Below are 21,195 nucleotides of genomic sequence, written 5' to 3' on the forward strand. Positions count from 1 at the left end.
TCAGGATTACATCCCAATTTTATGGGCATTTATTCTGTGGACTGTCTAAAAATGATTTCTTCTTAAGCTGTATAATTTTGATGAATAGAAATAATACTAGGATATTTTTCATAGCTCAGGCTGACATAGGAAAATAACAGTCTTCTCAGCTACAAAGAGCTTTTTACACATTTATCTGACTTAAGACCTCAGAGCAAATTCAAAGTAGACTAGTTGCCCCTGCAAATGACTTGCACAAGGACAGATTCCCAGGTATCTGGTTGTTAAATCAAGGTCAGGCAAGAGGCAATTTTAGTGCCAGTTCTTCCCTTGCAAAATTCTGGCTGATCACATTAAAGACATTACCCCCTGCACAGATTCTCTCAGCAAGTCTTAGTTTTATGATACAAGACTCAAGGTTCAGCCAACTAACTATTTATGTTTAGGTCCCAGGATGCTTTTAAGGTGCTGTCCCTCGAAAAGGTATGGCATACTCAGGCGTTACAGACCTCCTCCTGCTCACCAAGGAGCTTGGCTGACCGCCACTCCTACCCATGCCAGTGACCCGGTCAGCGTAACATTCCAAGTCTGAGAGAAACCATGTGATTTCATGTGTGTTATCAGAATGGCTCCATTTCTTGTTTGCTCAAGAAATGTAATGTGACCCTCAAAATATAACTCATATTGTCTAGTGCTTTCTGTTGGGAATATATAGATATATAACTATGTAAAGACAAATTTTTCAAGAAGAGAGATTTCAAAGTGGAGTAATAAAGAAAGTTAGCATAGGAATGCACATGTTCTTTCCCTGCCCCTTAGTTTGGTTCTTGCTGACATCGTGGGTTTTTTTTTTTTTTTTTTTTTTTTTCCATATCCTAGGTGCAGTCTTGAGCAGGCTCTCTAAAGACCATAAATCTCACAAAAGGAGAGCCTTGATTCAAACTTAGGGCCAAGCTTATGTCTACTAACTAAACTAGGCAAGTAGAAGGGGAAAGAACCTTCTACAGCAGTTTTTACCCACTTAAATTAGGAGACTAGATCAAATGAAATAAATCTGCTGTTTCTGTTATACATTGCTCAAGATAGTACTTAGCTGTTTGTTTTTTCTTTCTTTCTTCTGGTCCACCTAGGAACTCTGAACCCCTCCACTGGGACTTAATCTCCCTGACCTGTGTTTGTCTGCTGCTCCACCTGCCGTGGGCAGGGACCAGCTGGACGTCGGAATGCACATAGTGGCCATCTTGATCCTGCTCTGCCTTTGCAGAGCTGCTGAGCTTCGCAAGGCCAGCCCTGGTGCTTTGAGAAGCCAGGCCAACCCCAGCCGCAGCCGCAGCCAGGCAGGTGGCGGCAGGAGAGGCAGCCCCGCCAAACGCTACGCACCAGGCCTCCCCTGCGATGTATATACTTACCTCCATGAGAAATACCTAGACTGCCAAGAAAGAAAATTAGTTTACGTGTTACCTGACTGGCCTCAAGACCTGCTGCACATGCTGTTAGCGAGAAACAAAATCCGTGTGTTGAAGAACAACATGTTTTCTAAGTTTAAAAGGCTGAAGAGCCTGGACTTGCAACAGAACGAGATCTCCAAAATTGAGAACGACGCCTTCTTTGGTTTAAATAAGCTGACCACCCTCCTGCTGCAGCACAACCAGATCAAGGTGCTGACGGAGGAGGTGTTCATTTACACCCCCCTCCTGAGCTACCTGCGCCTTTATGACAACCCCTGGCACTGTACCTGTGAGTTAGAAACACTTGTTTCAATGCTGCAGATTCCACGGAACCGGAATTTGGGCAACTATGCCAAGTGCGAAAGCCCAGTAGCACTGAGAAATAAAAAACTGCTGCAGCTAAAGACTGATGAGTTATGTGATGAAGAGGATAAGGAGCAACTGGACCCCAAACCCCAAGTATCAGGGAGACCCCCAGTCATCAGGCCTGAAGCAGACTCCACTCTGTGCCACAATTACGTGTTTCCCATCCAAACACTGGACTGCAAGAGGAAAGGTGTGTGTGCATCTCCCTTCTTGTTTCTGCAGGCTGTTAGGAAGGTATCTAGTCTTAGTCCCCTTCCTGTATCTCAGGTGCCTGGAGCTGTCAGGTAGCATTCTCCAACAATAGTGGAATCTATGGAGTCCGATTCAAGGCAGCTGGTAAGCAGGGAACAGGAGAAGAGGACATATGTACCCAAGTTGGTAAGGCACCTGGCTAGCATGTGACAAACCCTGGGTTCAATCCCCAGACCCACATAAACTGGGCAGAGTGGCACACACCTGTAATCCCAGCACTTGAGAAGTAAAGACAAGGGGATCCAAAATTCAAAATTATCCTTGACTACATGATGAGTTTAAGAATAGCCTGGGTTACATGTGACACTGCTTCAAAACACATACTCCTAAAAAATTCACACCCCCGAACAAAACAAAGAATAAGCAAATGAAAACAAGTTCAAGGTCCTCCTCAGTTACCTGGGAGGCTGGAGGCCAGCCTGGGCTTCGTGAGGCCCTGTCTCACATCAGGGGTCTGTGCTGGGCAGATGGCTTAAGAGCACGTAGTGCTTTTCAGAAGACCCAAATTTAATGCCCAGCACCTCTACCAGGCGGCTCACAACAACCCAATGCCTCTGGCCTTGATGGGTGCCTACCCACATGTGCTGTACACATACATAGTAAAACATTTTGTAAATATTTACATACAAAGAAAACAGCAGGGCTAGCCATGAGAGCCGGTTCTTTGGTTCAGGGGAAGCTACAGCAGCTAGGAATTCCTTCCATCGTGATTCTAATATATCTTGGCTACAAGTGCAGATGTCCTCTACACAATCTGACCTATACCAAATAAGTAAAATCCATGCATCTATGGGGAGACAATGTCCAGGGAAGAAAACTCACAGCTCAGGCCAGGGGGGAACACTGAGACGGAGGCCAGCAGAGTGTGGGCTAGGGGGGAACACTGAGACGGAAGCCAGCAGAGTGTGATGACGCTTCTGTACTCCAGCCCCTTAGTCTCAAGGTTCTCATGAATGCTGATAGAACCAGACATCTTAATTCTTCTCAAGTTATCCAGAGTGAACAAAATTAAGTCATTTCCAAGTACTTAGTCTAGGATTTATGAGACTGGGGAACTTTCTAGACTATTACCTACTGTCTGTAAATCGATGGTAGGCTTTATATCCTACACAATCTTGTGCAGTGCTGTGCGAGGTCTCCACATATAAAGTCATAAACTAAGAAAACAGATGGGAAATTTCAGAAACGCTTATGATGTGACAGCAAAGACTGGCACTGTCGCAGAGTCATCCAAGAACTGCTAATCTCTTTATGATAACAGCCCATATGACAATGTGGATGTGCTTTGCTTTTGGCATGCTGTAATCATTTATCTGTAGCATTAAGTTACAGCCAGATGTCCTTGGATTAGAGTCAGTTTGAGCATATTAAAATTGTTTTCTGTCTATCTTAGGAGGTTTTGTTTCAGGGCAAAAGATTAGGACAGTTGAAAGGAATCCTGGCAGATCCTCTCAAGAAGGCTAAAAGCAGGAATTCATTAGTGTTCAAGATTAGACAGCTGGATCCAAGAATAAATTTGTTCACTTTTGGCAAAGCTGTGGTCAGAGCTTGCCACTTTCTTCTTGACTCTGAAATGGCATCTGGTCAAATCAGCCTGAGCCAGGTAGCATGGAGAGGTGCACTCACAGGAGTCATGGCGGAGTCGTGATAATAACTGGGGCTGGCCAGGCTGGCCTCCTCTAGTTTGGGAGAAAGTGCTCACTAATTGAAAACCTACCAACTACCAGGTACCCTCCCTTGCACCCATGCAGTCAGCTTTCAGGCTGGTATCCCCATTTAAGAGATGAGGAAAATGAAGCTCGGGAGGTCCCATCAATCGGCCAAGGTCTCACAGTTAAAGAAAAAGCAAAGAACCTTGGTCTCCCAAGCCAGTGCTTGCAGTCTTCCAGAATTCATCTGACCACATGCAAACGAGCCACCACTACCACCACCACCACCACCACAGGAACACACTAGAGAACTCTCCAGCACTCGGTGGGTGCAGTCTTGCTGTACCAAGGTTGGGTGGACTGTCTGTGGTATCTTTACAGTGAGCACGGGGCTGGTGCCTTCTTTTGCACTGCTTAGATTACAGGTTGGCGAGAGTACCTGGTATTCCTGAGGTTCTGCCCTCAGGGTTGTTAAATCTGCTCTTGCTACACTGGGTGTCAAAGAGTAAGTAGGATCGAGCCCACCAGTCATCTGAGAAAAATACCACCCACATAAAAGACACATGGGACTTCTACAGCAAGACTACACTGTGCTCTAAGAGGGAAGAGTTAAGCTGGGTGTGGGTTCACACACCTTTGATCCCAGCATTCCATAGGCAGAGGCAGGTGGACCTCTATGAGTTTGAGACCAGCCTGGTCTCTAGGGCTATGTAGAGAGACCCTGTCTCCTTTCTTTCTTTTTCTTTCTTCCTTTCTTTCTTTCTTCCTTCCTTTCTTTCTTTCTTCCTTTTTTTTTTTTTTTGGTTTTTCAAGACAGGGTTTCTCTGTGTAGTTTTGGGTGCCTGTCCTGGATCTCGCTCTGTAGACCAGGCTAGTCTCAAACCCATAGAGATCCTCCTGGCTCTGCCTCCTGAGTGCTGGGATTAAAGGCCTGCACCACCACTGCCTGAGAGACCCTGTCTCAAAAAAAAAAAAAAAAAAAAGAGGTGAGAGATAAAGATGCCATGCTCCGTTTTTACTTTACTTGCTTCTGACTCTTGGGCTGCCACCACTACCAACCCCACCAATGAGCAAGGTTCTTATTTTGTCTTTTTTTCCCATAAAATATTTCTCTTGGCAAATATCAGCTATAAAACATATTTTATTGCTTTCCTTTTGCAACTTATTGTTGCCTAAATATAATCTTCCAAAAATACCCCACAAATTAATCCTCTTTGCTACAAAACTGCAGGGAACCAATATGAACAAAGTTTCATTACACATAAATTTAGCACCTAGAACACTGAGTCATACATTAAAGGACAACCCAAGTCCCTCTAATGACTATGTAAAATTCAGAGCCCATACTTTCATTTTTTTTAAATGTTTAATTGCCATGAGGTAGTAATTCTACGTGTTTGTGAGATACAATGCAATATTTTAATTCATGACTATGATGTTTAGTGATCTGTTCAGAGTAACTGATTTATCCACCACCTTCGAATGCATCATTTATGCTGGAAACATTCAATATTCTCTCTGCTAGCTACATGAAATGTACAATGACAGTCTTGCTTATGCTACAATCTAGCACATCAGAGCAATTCCTCCCATTCATCTTTACCTCTGTATCTGTTGACTACCTTCTCCATCCCCAACACCAGGCAGAGCCTCTAATTCTAGATTATAAAATAAAGGCTAATTAAGTCTTCTCATAATTAAGTACAAATGCCTCTCCCTATGGTTTACATAAATCTATCAATTCCATTCATTGTTTATTTTTCATTTTTTCTTTATTATACATTCCTGTTTTAAGTTACTTTTTTTTTTTTTTTTTTTTTTTTTTTGGTTTTTCGAGACAGGGTTTCTCTGTGTAGCTTTGCGCCTTTTCCTGGAACTCACTTGGTAGCCCAGGCTGGCCTCGAACTCACAGAGATCCGCCTGGCTCTGCCTCCCGAGTGCTGGGATTAAAGGCGTGCGCCACCACCGCCCGGCAAGTTACATTCTTATAAGGAAAAGCCTATTAAACTCCTATTTTAGTGTCCAGCATTGGGCACTGGGTGATAATATTCTTTGCTCCTTCAAAGCAGTAACTTAATCAACTTCAGCCACAGAAGTGCACAGCAGTTGAAAATCGTGGTTAGAATTCAAATATGACAACCTTTATCTACTCTAGTTCTTTGTTTTGTTCTATATATGGATAACAAATCTCAAGTACTACAAATGCTCAGTAATGTCTGTTTCTAGGCCCCTGCTGGAGTGTGCCGATGCCTTTGATGACTATACTATACATGTTACACACAACATAGACTCTCAAGAGATTTAAAGCATGCCACCAAGGGGGGACCTAGCAGTGACATTCGTGACCAAGAGCCACTGGTTAAACACACAGTCACTTATTCCTCACAGCCCTAAAGTAGTGCTGCCATAATCGACATGATGAATGTCATGTCATAAACGACAAAGCTGGGTACATCGAAGCTGTCCTTAGAGATCACCAAGACAGCAATAATGCACCATTTCAGCCATGCAGCACCATGCAATACTCTCCCTTCCTTCAAGAAGGGGTGCATCCTCTACACCAAGATTTCACTCATGCTCCCTCCCAGTACTGATGCCTCCTCCTGAGCTCTACACAAGAACACCACATGGTGAATGCAAGCAGGGAACCTGTGTCGTGGATCCTTGCAGTGAGGGAATTCAGCCTTCCCAACAGACCAGCAGTGACTCAGATGATTTGTGCAGGATACTGACTTGTGCCAATTCAACCACATAGACCTCAAAGATCACTGGTTTTGCTTAAACATCTGACAGCAAAAAAAAAAGGAAAAATAAAATAAATAATAGCTTTATTCACTGAGTGACAGGCACTTTGCCAAAAAGCTCAGCCTTTCAAAGGGAATGAGAGTGGGACTGGTTGAAAGGCACATTATGCCATATTGACATAGCTGGATTTGCCAAGAACACAGAGTGTGAGCTCTAAAACTACTTTTAGCTCTGCTTTTACCAAAATAATTTGCCAATTTTACTTTGAGGGCTGGGAAGAATTATATAGGTAAATTGCCTTCAGGTGCTTCTGACATTAGGGCCACAATACTGCCCCTGATTTCAATAATAACTAAGAAATTTTAATTCCTAATAAACAAGCTAATGCATGTCTCTTTAACTACTACCAAGTCTTCGAATTAGTTCTGAGGTTGCTGACAACCAAAAGCCTACTGAATGGGGAAAATGATGTGGAGAAAATTTCTCAATTTCCTCTGCATGGTAAGGTTTGGTTGGAGGAGGGGCAGAGCTCATAAGAGCTGATGGTAGATACAGCATCTATTGAAGTGTTTATCAAGAATGTGACCCCAGTTGCAAACCCAGCACTCAGAGATGGAAACACAGAGATCAGTTGCTCAAAACCTTCCTTGCTCAAGTCACATTGCAAGTTCAAAGCCAGACCCTACCTTAAGCCTTCTCCCTCGCCAACCTCAAAATGTTTTGATTAGTGGCAAATGTGAAATATGGGTGCCATATGGTCCTCCAGAAGTGTCGTCTAGAAAGGAGACATTGATGAAATTTGGCTTTGGTGTGAGGAACTGTGTATTTGTCTGCTCTCTATCAAAGTCACATATTTTGCATCAAATTTGTAATCCTCATTCACGTTCAAGGCAAAAGAAGGATCTGCTTTCCCTCGTCACCATAACCAACGCAATTTTCCTGTTTGTTTCTAGGTCATGGTAGGAAAACTCTTGGTTTGCATTTCCTGCTACTTGTGGATGCTATTTTTATCCAGGAGTTTGCTGACAACTCCAAAGTTAATTCTACAATTTGTATTCTTCTTCTAACACCCACAAACCATTGCTTAAGTGGGGCTTCGGGGTATTTTTATAAACGTCTTTCCTGCCCGTTGATTTGTGGCTAACCCACTTTAGCTTGTTTCCTGAGGTTCTTCTGTGATCTGCCCTCAAGTCCGGTCCAGTAGATAGGAGTTCAGCAGGCAAGTTCTTTCTAGAACTGAGGAAGTGCTGCCTCTGGTGACAAGGACACGGTCTGTGCTTTCCTGACTCCGCCTGTTAGCGCTTCCTCCCCCACATACATGTGTGTTACACGGGGGATTCTGGCCAGGTATCAGTACAGATGAAACAGAAGGCTAGCACAGATAGACAGCAGAGCAGCCGTGGCTTAAGTGCTAGGTTAGCATGTTTAGATTGTGACCATGTAACTATGGGCAAATGATCTAACTATTTTGTTCTTCCATTTTCACATATGTAAAATGAGGATAATAATGGCACTTGTACAATTCTCCTCATTTAATTTTATTAAGAGTACCTAGATCAAGAACAGATAGTAAGAGCCCAACAAGAAGGGGAAAGAAATTTCAGGAAGTAAGACTCCAAGGGGTGCATTAAGGAATCTAGGAATGAACTTCCAATAACATCCCATTAAAGACCAGGATGGGAACATAGATCAGTCAGGAAAGTGCTTGCCACAAAGCATAAGGTCCTGAGTTCAATCCTCAGCTGCCATGTAAAAAGTTGGGTATGGTTGCACATGCCTGGAATCCCGGCTCTAAGGAAGCAGAAACAGGCAGATCCCAGCCAACCTAGGCTAATCAGAGAGCCCAAGTTCTAGTGACAAACCCTGCCTCAAAACAAAAGATGTGGACACCACCTGAGGAAGAACAGCTGAGGGAGACTTCTAACTTTCACGGGCATAAGTATGTACACTCGGAGAACATGCGCGCGCGCCCACGCGCACACACACACACACATGCACACAAAGGCCATGCCATCTGGGCCATTAAGAGGAAAATAAAAACAAGGTCCAAGTCACTATGATTGTAAATATGCCTGAGGCTAAGAAATCATAAATCCCAGAGTTGTTGTGTTTAATTAATATTTCTTTGGAACTATTCACAACTCAACTATTCTGTACCAAAAGAGGCAGTGTGGATAAGGGAAAACCACATTTCATAAATGTGGCTTACAGTTTCTGGTTCTAAGAATTTCTGTTTTCTCAGAAAGCCCTTGAGCCACCCTACTCTGCAGAAGTCAGTCAGTCTGGACATTTTATTGCTGCTTCCGATTTTCCTTCATGAAAACAAGTCTCTCTCCCTCCATAGGCTATAGATACCCTAATGAAAACTAATCCAGGCCTCTTCAGTCTTGCAAAAGACCAAGAGGAAGGGCAAGTCTCATGGCAATTGTAATGTCAGTGTGATTAACAAATTCTGAAAAGCATGAGAGAAACATAAGGAGCAGAAGCTAAGATGAGGCAAGCCTTGATTTCCTATTGCCTTTGAGAAGATGACCCACTCCTGCTGGCATGCTGCTGCGGCTAGCTTGCTCTTCTGAGAATCTGGTTACCGCTGGAGCAGGAAGCTTTGGGGGTGCCAGAGTGAACCCCATCGCAAGGACTTGGGAACCATGTGGGTGAAAAGGGAGTCAGAGTGGCAAAGCAAGCATGAATTTTACAGCATCTAACGAAATCAGAAATCAGACACAGAGCCTCCTTTCCCTGTGTTATTTTTTCTTCTTTTTAAATTTAAGTTTACATATGGTCAGCCAGGAACTGAAAATATTAAGTAGAAAATTCTAGAAATAAACAACTTGTAAGGTTTTAGCAACTTATTAAAGCAAACTTGTAATTGCTCTATTTTCCTGTGTGACATTGTTGCTGATCCCTTACTGTGCCTAGTTCACAGAGTAAATGTTCCCACAGGCATGTGTGTACAGGATTTGGTGCTATCTGTTGTTTTAGGCATCCACTGGGGGCCTTGGGTTTTTCTCCTGGAAAACTAGGGGCCTGTTGCCATGGTTTGAAAGATCAGAAGGTCATGAGTGTGGTATTTATGAGAGTAGAGCCTGAGATCACTTGTTGGCAGGGGATGCCTAAAATGATGGATAACATGAATCCGGGACAGAACGGCAACTCCTTAGGAGAGAAAGAACAAGAGGGAGACAGCAGCTTCCCTGAGAGCTCCCCCAGCCCTGACCAAAAGCAAGGAGAGAGTTTATCCATTATCGAGGAAAGTCAACCTGGAGGCAGCAGCGGAAGCAGAGACTGTGGAGGAACACTGCTTGTTGGCTTGCTTTCCATGGCTTGCCCAGCTTGCTTTTTCAAGCAACCCAGGACCACCTGCCCAGGAGTGGCACCACCCCCAGTTTGTTGGGCCCCTCCACATCAGTCATTAATCTATATTAATTTCTATGCACAGACATGCATTTAGACCAATCTTATGGAAGCAATTCCTCATCAAGGCCCCTCTCCCAGGTGACTCATTTGTGTAAAAGTGATAGAAACTGGCCAGCACACTCTCTTTTTACTTTCCGCCTGGTCTTATTCTGCAGCTCTCTGCTGGCCTGAAACCCACTGTGTCCTGTGCAGCCTCGAATGTGCGCCAATCTTCCGGCCCCTGTCCCCCACGTGCACTGCCAGGCCCAGCCTTTCAAAATGTTTCCTGATGGGCATCTCGGGTCACCAGGATGGAGTCTCTTTGCTTCCCAAATGACTCAGCAGCCTCAGCTGTGACCTGGGGGGTCTTCCGCGTCTCTGACCCTCCCCCTGGGGATTGCCTCCCGCTCTCTCTTCCCCCACTAAGCTGGCACTGCAGCTTTATGGCCTTAATAGAAAATAGGAGCCAAAAACTTGTAACCTAAACACTTCATTTTTCCAGAGTTGAAGAAAGTTCCAAGCAACATCCCTCCAGACATTGTTAAGCTTGACTTGTCATACAACAAAATCAGCCAGCTCCGAGCCAAGGAATTTGAAGATGTTCATGAACTAAAGAAATTAAACCTGAGCAGCAACGGCATTGGATTCATAGATCCTGGTAAGTCCCACGGCGTGCCCCTGGTAATTGTGCTGAGAGTGTTCTTCTACGGCAACGTCTATAGTAACACCATCTAGTTACAAAAACTAAGTTCAAAAAGCATGAGTTTTAATTAAGCATGATACTAAAATAGGACTTGTTTGGCACTCAGAAGTATGTGCCAAAATATTGCCTTTCAAAGGGTGTAGTACTATCTAGTCATCCCTTGGTGTCCAGGGTCATGGTTCCAAGACTTTAGTTAATCACTTGTTGATAATACTTAGTATAACAAAATGCCATATAAAGCGTTGTTATACTATATTGTGTAAGGAATAATAAGAGAAGTCTAGTGAGAACACACTACATATTCAGAACAGATACATTTTTGTCAGCTATTTTTATCTGTGGTTGGTTGAATCTGCAAATATAGAATCTGACAGATGCAGGGCACTGACTACATAGTACTAATCAATGTTTACTCCGTCAGCTCAGATAACAAAAGCATTGTAGAGTAGATATATATACAGAGCAGGAGTGGAGGGATTCTCACAATGTAGCCCAGACTGGTCATGAATTCTTCTTCTCCTGCCCTGGCTCCTCAGGAGCTCCTATTACAGGTGCACACTCCCACACCCGGCTCCTATTACAGGTGCACACTCTCACACCCGGCTCCTATTACAGGTGCACACTCCCACACCCGGCTCCTATTACAGGAGCACACTCCCACACCCGGCTCCTATTACAGGTGCACACTCTCACACCCGGCTCCTATTACAGGTGCACACTCCCACACCCGGCTCCTATTACAGGAGCACACTCTCACACCCGACTCCTCAGATGCTCCTATTACAGGTGCACACTCTCGCACCTGACTCCTCAGATGCTCCTATTACAGGTGCACACTCTCACACCTGGCTCCTATTACAGATGCACACTCCCACACCCGGCTCCTATTACAGGTACACACTCTCACACCCGGCTCCTATTACAGGAGCACACTCTCACACCCGACTCCTCAGATGCTCCTATTACAGGTGCACACTCTCGCACCTGTGTAGATTTTTAGAAGTAGAATATGGCTGAAGAGATGCCCCCTGGTAAAGTGACTGCTGCATAGCACAAAGACCTGAGTTCAGATCCCAGCATCTACATCAAAGCTGGGTGCAGTGGCACACGTGTATAACCACAGCATGAGGAGGGGAGGCCAACAGCTCGAGCCAAATAAGTGTGTCTCCGTTCAGTGAGAATCTCTGTTTCAAAAACAAGACAGAGCCTGAGGAAGGCATCTGATGTTGGCCTTTGCCTCCAGACACATACACACATGTGCATACACCCACATGAACATGTACATACATCACACACACACACACACACACACACACACACACACAGAGTGGAAAATATAATAAAATTAAAGACAGGCATATGTGGCAAGGGGTCATTCACACACTGAACATGTAATGGTTTTAAAAATGGAAATTCAGGCTGGGCAGTGGTGGTGGCACACGCCTTTAATCCCAGCACTCGGGAGGCAGAGGCAGGCGGATCTCTGTGAGTTCAAGGCCAGCCTGGGTGACAGAGTGAGTTCCAGGAATAGGTGCAAAGCTACACAGAGAAACCCTGTCTCGAAAAACAAAGAAAAAGAAAAAGAAAAAAAAATAGAGAAAATGGAAATTCATATTTGACTTTTGGGGACATTTGTTAAGCCCCAACTTGTTTAGTATAAATTCAAAACTAATTGCAAAATGCCGGGTTCATAAATTCAGATAAGACGTGCTCAGATCAGGGCAGGACACACTGGCCATGCTCCTAGATCGAGATCAGTTCGCTTTTCTGCCCTTTGAATCTCTTCTCTTCTCCCTTGCCAAGCAAAGCCTCTGGAGAAAAATGAACGCAGCAAATTAAGTGAACACTAGACCTGGACAGGCCAGGGCTGCTGAGACACTGACTAGGTAGAACACACCTGTGCCTTTGCAGTGTGCTTTCTATCTAAAAAGCCCAGCTTTAAAATGATCCTTTATAAATATAATATTTATTATAATAATGCAGCATAATACTAGAAACATTTTGAGTACAATAGTTTCTCCTATGTAAATAAACTAACTAGAGCACTTGCTTTGTGTCTGTGTGGGTATGCGTGTGTGTACAGGCAGACTTTGACAGCAGCGTCTTTTTCAGTCACTCTGCCCTTTGTTTTTTGAGACACAGTCTGTCAACTGAATCTCAAGCTCATCAGTCGGATAAACTGGCTGGCCTGGCGAGCCCCAGAGACCCTCTGTCTCCAGCTCCCCAGCACTGGAACTACAGGCCTACATCACCCTGCCCAGGCTTTTACATAGGTTCTGAGGAGCCAGCTCAGGTCCTCATGCCTGGCGAGCAAGCGCTTTCGCCTCTGGGCTGTCTCCTCAGCCCCTCTGCTTCCCTTAGTAATAACACAAGCACTAGTAGAACTCCACGATTCAAATGTGATCCAAGTGAAAGCTGAAGATGAGCATCCTGGGGGCACAAAGGCATATTTCAGAATTAATACATTGTTTAAATATTACAAAATTATAACTTAAATTTTTAAAGGAACAACAGTTGCAACACTTACCTTAGCCTGTACACAAATTGCACTTTGAATGGCAAGATTAAAAGCAATTTCCTCTTCATAGTAAATAAAGAAACATTTCTTTCCTACAGTCATTATATTAATGTTCATATCAGACACTGGTATACAGTCTCTACAAAGTCAGGCCACAGGTTGAGGAACCCAGAGGTAGAGACCCTCTTGTGGCCCATGAGAACCATAGATCCACAGAACAAGGATCCCTGTGCAAGCATCTAATTCCTTTCTAATGCTGTCATCCAAAGCTCTAGCTGACAATGCCAATGGCAGGATGCCGGGCGGAGCTTAGTGGTGGAGCACTTGCATAACAAGTGCAAGACCCCGGGTTCAACTCCCAGCAACACACAGACACAAATGCGCACATGCACACAAAGGACGCAGATGACTCTTTTGTTAAAATCGTTTGCTAAACAAAAATGCCAGGTATGATGCAGCCTTGGTTAAATTTGTTAAGGCAGTGAACGCTGTGCTATAGCAGTGGGGCAATCACAACAGAACTATGGGATACAAAGAGCACTCCTCTCTCCCTCCTTCCATCTTCCCTTTGTTTATTCAGCACAAGGGAAGCGTTCTCATTAACAGGTATGTATTGAACCAAGTGCCAAGTACTTTTATTGCTAAGTCCTTTAGAACAAGAGAAAATGGGTCTTAGAACTTGAATAGGACAAAATGAACTACACCCGTTTTTAAAGTAAAAGACCTGCTGTGTTTTGGGATGCTTGGAATGAGGCAGTACCCATTGACTTCCTTAAGAATTAAGGCTGCCTAGTGAGCAAATGTGGGGCAGCAGATGATGGTCCAGTAAAGTGCAGGCAGGGCAACAGTAGCGAAAAGGAGAGAAATCACCCTACTGGGGTATTATTTCCTTCAATAAACAGAACTAGCTCTCCCAGGGGCCCCACATGCATACGCTTTAACAACAACTATAGCTTGTTTGAAATAGAACGTAGGAATATTCATCTGCATGTGCTTTCAGTCCAGAGCACTGACTAGTTTCAAGAGAACTGAATTTGTGACAGTCTGATATTAGAATGCCAGCAGATGATCCTCAAAATGCCTGGTTTTCAGAACTATCATCTCAAGAACTGATCTGTCTCCTGGTCCCTACTCCTCAGTCCTTGCTCTGTCCAAAAATAGAAAGTGGCCTGTTTGGGTTTTGTCTAAGAAAATGTGATATGAAAATAGTTAATAGTATTGGAATGAAGCGTATTTCCAGATTCAAAATAAGGAAACTATGTTCTAACAAGGACATTTTGAAAGAGTAATGTGAAATGCTCAAAATAGAAACAAAACGTTTGAAGTCAGGAGTGACCTGTAAATTCTAGAATATGTGGTTAATCTTTATGTGTACATTTCTTTGTTTTTGGAAAGTTGTTTTATTTTGTTATGTGTTATCTTGTTCTAATTACTCAGCATCCAGCTAAATCAAATGCGTATGAATTCTGATAGCTACCACCACTTACCAAATTCAACCAGATGTTTTTAAAATGTTGGTAGAAATTATTTGGTTTGGGACTCTACAAAAACAGACTCTCACCACTAAACTGGAAAAGATCATTTTGTAGGCATTTAGAATCTACCAGTAACTGGGAGCTGTGGCGGCTTCTGCTCTCCTGCACTAAGGTCTTACCTTAGTGCACCCCCTTACAGTGCAGCACGCCCCGCCCCTCTGCAGCATCTTCCCGGTGAGCACAGAAAATGTACACCAGAAAAATGAATTTTTCTGGAACATTCAGAGCACTGGGCAGAAATGGCACGGTATCAACACCTCTTGCAGGCCTTCCCCAGGCTCCAGAAAAATCAACTGTAAAGACTAGCTTAAAACTGACTTTTTCAAATAAAATATCACACACTGTTCTACATAATCCAGGAAAAGCTTTGTTTAAATAAAGTTATATTTCATTTTTTGAATTTCTTCATATGTTTAGTAGGGAGACACACTAAGAATCAAAAACTCCCAACCCAGAAATCCTCTCCACAGAAGTAGTGTGGAAGATAGCACTTTTCTTACTGAATGAACATTACAACAGAATATGATACAAATCACAGGCAAAGACACAAATGACAAAGTCAGAGAGCAGTTGCACCCTCGTCTACATTTGGACCTGGTGGACTCTGCTCATGGTGCTCATGTTTTCATAATAAGAACAGCTAGTCCTCAAGTAGGAGGCCCTCACAGTGCATTTTGGGGGGTGTTTGTTTTTTGAGGGTTTCTCAGTGTAGCACTGGCTGTCCTGGATCTCACTCTGTAGACCAGACTGGCCTCGAACTCACAGAGATCCACCTGCCTCTGCCTCCTGAGTGCTGGGATTAAAGGCGTGCGCCACCACTGCCTGGCCACAGTGCATTTTTTAATCACATAATTTCACCTGTTAGTAGGGTGACTATGTGGTTTAGCTCAGGGTCTTTATGCAAACAATGCTATTCCTCCTTATTTATGACAGGAAGTAGTCTGTAACTAGAAGCAAAGTCCCGGCAAAGTTAGTTTCCTGTCCTCACACTAGCATCACGATGAAAAGTACTATCCCTTGATAGGCCCTGTCCAGTCTTCAGAAGGACTTCAAGACAGTTCAAGGAGTGGAGAAAGCCCTTGGAGTTGCGCGTGTACTGGAGAGCAGCTGTGACAGCGAGGGCTGAGCCTCTGACCGAAATCTGTGGCTGCCCTTACGGCACATGGGGTACACGTGTACACTCCCCTTGCTCACTGGCTAACACTCTGTTTCTAGCTGCCTTTTTAGGGCTCACACACCTAGAAGAGCTTGACTTATCAAACAACAGCCTACAGAACTTTGACTACGGAGTGTTAGAAGATTTATACTTTCTGAAACTCCTGTGGCTCAGAGATAACCCTTGGAGATGCGACTACAGTATCCACTACCTCTACTACTGGTTAAAGCATCACTACAATGTCCATTATAATGGTCTGGAGTGCAAAACACCGGAAGAATACAAAGGGTGGTCCGTGGGGAAATACGTTCGGAGTTACTATGAAGAATGTCCCAAAGACAAGCTGCCAGTGTACCCTGAGACTTTTGACCAGGACACAGAGGACGATGAATGGGAAAAAATACACAGAGATCACACAGCAAAGAAGCATAGAGTGAGAATCACCATAGTGGGATAGTTGGGACTAGCCTCCCAGTGCTTTGCTGGTGTTGGAAAACCGTATGTTTACATTTTGATCAATTGTGATGCCTATTTATACAGGGTTACCCAGCTACAAAAGCTTCTTTTGATTAGTTCCTAATTGTTACTACGCTGTGGTAATTTTAGTTATCTAGGGAAATCTGTATTCTGCTTATATACCCCTCTGTGGGCAGACTCTGATTACAGGATTCCACAGTGGGCCAGGACTAGTAATTACATGCCTGTAATTCCAACCCTCAAGCTGAGGCAGGAGGATGATGATGCCCACCTGTGCTACATCACCAGAAACACTCTCAAAATAACCAAACTATTCCACACTGGTGACCTGAGGGACTTAGATCTTAATATGATATTAGAATTTCATAGTGTCTTGCATATGTTTTTAATGGCTTTTTGAAATAAAAGTTAAGAAAAAAAAAACAAGTTTCTTTTTTTTTTTTTTTTTTTCGTTTTTTCAAGACAGGGTTTCTCTATGTAGTTTTGCGCCTTTCCTGGAACTCACTTGGTAGCCCAGGCTGGCCTTGAACTCACAGAGATCCGCCTGCCTCTGCCTCCCAAGTGCTGGGATTAAAGGCGTGTGCCACCACCGCCGGCCACAAGTTTCATTTTTACATGTCTTTCTGTAACTCCTTATACAATCTGAAAAGTGATCAAAAGGAAAAGTCACAATGAACTGTCTCCCCCAAATCCTATCAACCCTCTGCTGTTATTAATGCTTAAGACAACATAACTGTCAAGTAGATTGGCATTTTGGATTCCCATATGCTCTAGAGTAAGGTTCTGGCAAACCCAGCTCTCAATCATTTCTCATTGATTAAATAAAACTGCCACAATACGCAACAGAGAATATGACACTTATAGTATGAGAGATTGTTCAGAACAGCTCTGAGAAGCCTGGGTAGATGGTGAGAGTCATAAGCCCTGAAGACCTAGATCCACCAGTAAATGTGGAAACAACACTGCTCACTTGTCCTCATCCATGTCTGGCAGCCACTTGTCTGTCACCCAAGTACTTCCTCCTAAGGTAACAGGGCAAGGACCATAAAATTAGGATTTAGGGTCAAAATCTGGAGTGAAAAAGAGAGCAAAAAAATATACTATCCGTGACAATTGAAGGGAGGATGGGTAGTCAAGAGATCCCTGCAGTCTGGGCCTTTAGTTAAAATTAGATCACCTAGAAAACAGCCAGTAAAAGAGGCTGTGCGCAGAGAAAATAAATCTGACTTCATCAAATGGCACACCAGTGACCAGTGATACTCCACACACCAGGCAAACCACACCGAGGATGTGCATGGACCCTGAGTGAATTTCCTCCCACACAGAACATAGTTTCATTTCTCTTTCAAGACAATGGGTACAAAGTTTAGCAAGTGGTCATTCTTAATTCTTACACAAACTGCACAAGCACAAAAGATGGCATACGATAAATAGTTCTGAGTACTGTACACAGTGCCAATAGATTCTGAGCACTGCACTAAAAGTTTCTCATATTCTTCTTGTAATGATCCCCCTGAGGACCATAATGTTATCTGCCCTTCAAAGATGAGAAATCCACAGCTCAGGGGGGTCGGGTAACTTGGACAAAACCATACAGCTGGCAGGAGGCAGCTATGCAAACTCTTTCTATTGTGCAAGGAAATATGGCCCTTGCCCTTGACTACCCGCATCAGAATTTCCAGAACCAGATCCTGCCCTCACCCCCAAAAAAATAGCAGATGTGAGGGAAATTAAGCCTTCACTTCCAACAACACCAATGAGAGTAGCTGGCAAGAGAGACATTTGAATCTATATTAATATGCATAGGAAAGCAATATTTGGAAAGCCAGAGTAGCTACCAGTGGTGCTGGTTTGGTTTGGGGCATCTGTGTGGCTGTGAGGGTCTGAACACCTTACCAAATTTACCAGTGGTTTGGTTATAGGAAATGCAAATCCCACATTACACACTAGGAGTCATCAAAGACATCTGTTAGCTTTACAACATTGCCCAAGAGATTCAATGGATTTATTCATTGTTGTCCATGGGCCTCCAGGTAGAGCAGTAAGGATGAGGACCCCAAGTAGTCAAGATCTGGTGTTAGAGAACCCAGGTGTTACCTCACTGGCTGGCAGGAGGATTGAAAGGAGGGGAACAGATTGAGTATGATTCAGAAAAGGGTCCAAATTGTTCCCTGCTTCAATTTTTAGAGGCTAGTAGGGGATTTTATTGGTTGACTTTCATAGCCAACATCATCCCTTGGGATGTATTTGGAAATAGGCTCTGGAACACATTATAATAGAAATTAGTCTCAAACATCTCAAAGCTAAGTGAGTTGGAATGTTGGTATTGCTCAAAGCCTTAACTGAAGTTATATTTTTGAAAGCATAAGGTTTGCTCATTTCCAAGTCAGAGCTTCAAGGAACCACAGTCAATTCTTGTACTACCAAGTTCTTACTTAACAGTTACCCCATAGACTGACTTTGGATGTTCCTTTATGTTCAGGATATATATATATATATATATATATACTCAAGGTTACTGGTTTTATTAAATCATTGGTGACAAATTAAAAAAATCACAATAATTGAGACAGGTTGCTTCCTTAAAAATAATATAAAGATTTGGTCAGATTTGCCTATTTAATTATTGCTACAATAAAGATATTTGGGCCAAGAATTACTATATTTTAAAAATATACACAAACATCCCTTAAATTAAGAAAATGTGCTTGGGCGATCTTGATCCCAACACAGGCATCAGCTTCATATATTCTAGTCATCATTTGATATAATGAACACAGTCAATACACCCACTGCAGAGGAGAGAATTTGGCCCAAGAATTTTTATTATCTGAAGATCTCTGGACTCTACATAATCATGTTAACAATGTAGCTTATTTTCTCTCCATCCCAAACTGCTCAGTGGGCCTGTCCTAAACACCAGAAAGCCTTTACATGGAAGTAAGTTTCAAAAATCAAGAGAGGATTATAGCTGTGTCTGTGTTTAAAAAGATAAATAGAAGGAAAGGCCAGTCACACCATGGGATAGTGTATTTACATGACACATTAGAAAATGAACCATCATCTGAAACATCCAATAAGAAAACAAGCTGATTTTAAAACGGGCCCAAAACCTTAACAGAGCTAGATGTGGTGGTATATGCCTGTAATTCCAGTACTCAAGAGGCAGAGACAAGAGGATCACCAAAAGATCAAGGCCAACCTAGCAAGATCCAGTCTCCAAAAGTCAACAAATAAACACAACACCTTAATAGACACCTCACCAAAAAGATGCAAATGTAAGCATACAAAAAGAGTCTAAGCCATCAAGGAAACAGAACCGCAGTGGGATGCCATCGCACACCTACGAGAATGACCAAACTCCAGGACAGTGATGGCACCCTTGTTCACGGTCCTAGGAATGCAAAGGAGTGTTGACACCCTGGAAAACAGTTCAGTGATTTCTTACCAAGTTAAATATACTCTCACTATACAATTACCAATTATACTTCTTAGTACCTAACCAAAAGAGTTGAAAACTTTTAGTTTGGCTCTTCAATATTTCCGAAAGGCCAATTATAAAGGTCTGATTTCCAGCACGTGGCACCCCTGGGAGGTGGGAGAACTTCCAGCCAAACCCAGACACCATGAGTGAAAATAAGCATTTTCTTCTTTTAATTTATTCACCTCAGGAATTTTGTACCGGCAACAGAAAACTAACATGATTTATGTCTACAACAATAGCTAAGCACCTCATGTGCATGTACACAGCTGTAACCCAGGGTGAAGCTTGAAAACATTATGCTAATGAGCTAGTCACCAGACTCTAACTATTCCGTTATTACACTCACATGGAGTACTGAGTCAGCACATCCGTAGAGACAGAAAGCAGGGTGATAGTCAGGAGCTGGGGGAAGGAGAAGTGAAGAGTCGGGGGTTAATGGGTGATGAGATCCAGCTTTCTCTCACAGAATAGTTCTAGGGACAGGTGGTCATGGCTGCACAATGTGAGGATACTTAATTCCACAGAACTGATACATATAGGGGTTAAATTGGTAATTTATATGTTATGTGTATCTTTAAAACCCAAAAATTGGTTGCTTGAAACAACAAAATTAACAACATATAAACTAGCCTTACCAAGAAAAAACACAAACAAGAAAATAGTATTGCTAAAAACAAGACATGAAAGAGAACTTGTTAGTGCCAACTTTATAGAAATAAAAAGGATTTTAAGATAATACTATCAACAGTTATACCCCATTTATAGGAAATGCTATCAACAGTTATACCCCAACTACAGGAAGTGCTATCAACAGTTATACCCCAACTACAGGAAGTGCTATCAACAGTTATACCCCAACTACAGGAAGTGCTATCAACAGTTATACCCCAACTACAGGAAGTGCTATCAACAGTTATACCCCAATTATAGGAAATGCTATCAACAGTTATACCCCAATTACAGGAAATGCTATCAACAGTTATACCCCAACTACAGGAAGTTGACAAATTTTCAGACATTTAAACTATCAAAACTGACTCAAGAAATAAAGTCTAAATAGGTCTATAGTAACCAAAGACTGGCAATAAATAACAAGGAGCCTCCAACAAAGAAGAGCCCAGGACCAAATGGATTCATTGGCAGGTTCTACCAGACATTTAAAGGATAAGTGACACTAACCCTTCTCATAGTCTTTAAGGAGAGAGAGAGAGAATTCCTCCTGAACTCATTCTTTAACACCAGTATTATCCAAACAAGGACACCAAATAGATATCACAAGAAAGAAAGCAAAAGACTAATATTCCTCTAAAAATGTACATGCAAACACCCATTAGAAAATGTTAGAAAATAAAAGGCAACAGTATATTAAAAGGAAAATACATGATGTGTGAATAAGATTGGTCCTAGAAAAGCAGCTGTGGGGAAGGGAGGACATGAGCATAGAAGCAGATTGACTAGGAAGAGGAAGGGGATCACTGGGCAAGAGG

At 42.9% G+C, this 21,195-nt stretch overlaps 2 protein-coding genes across 3 annotated transcripts in view; one reads left to right on the forward strand and one right to left on the reverse strand.

Annotated features, from left to right (window-relative positions):
• Positions 1 to 16,638, forward strand: part of Lrrc17 (leucine rich repeat containing 17) — a 34,654-nt gene extending 18,016 nt beyond the window's left edge. Inside the window, exons 2-4 of one of the 2 annotated variants that reach the window (XM_037203564.1) lie at positions 1,110 to 1,983; positions 10,338 to 10,493; positions 15,616 to 15,800. In XM_037203564.1, coding sequence (XP_037059459.1) covers positions 1,203 to 1,983; positions 10,338 to 10,493; positions 15,616 to 15,704 — 1,026 coding nt within the window. In that variant the 5' untranslated portion in view covers positions 1,110 to 1,202 and the 3' untranslated portion in view covers positions 15,705 to 15,800. The other variant, XM_028890927.2, reaches the window with a different exon arrangement.
• Fbxl13 (F-box and leucine rich repeat protein 13) overlaps positions 1 to 21,195 on the reverse strand; it is a 216,205-nt gene that overhangs the window by 99,606 nt on the left and 95,404 nt on the right. The window lies entirely within an intron of this gene.

The sequence above is a fragment of the Peromyscus leucopus genome, chromosome 3, assembly GCF_004664715.2.
Source record: "Peromyscus leucopus breed LL Stock chromosome 3, UCI_PerLeu_2.1, whole genome shotgun sequence".
NCBI lineage: Eukaryota > Metazoa > Chordata > Mammalia > Rodentia > Cricetidae > Peromyscus > Peromyscus leucopus.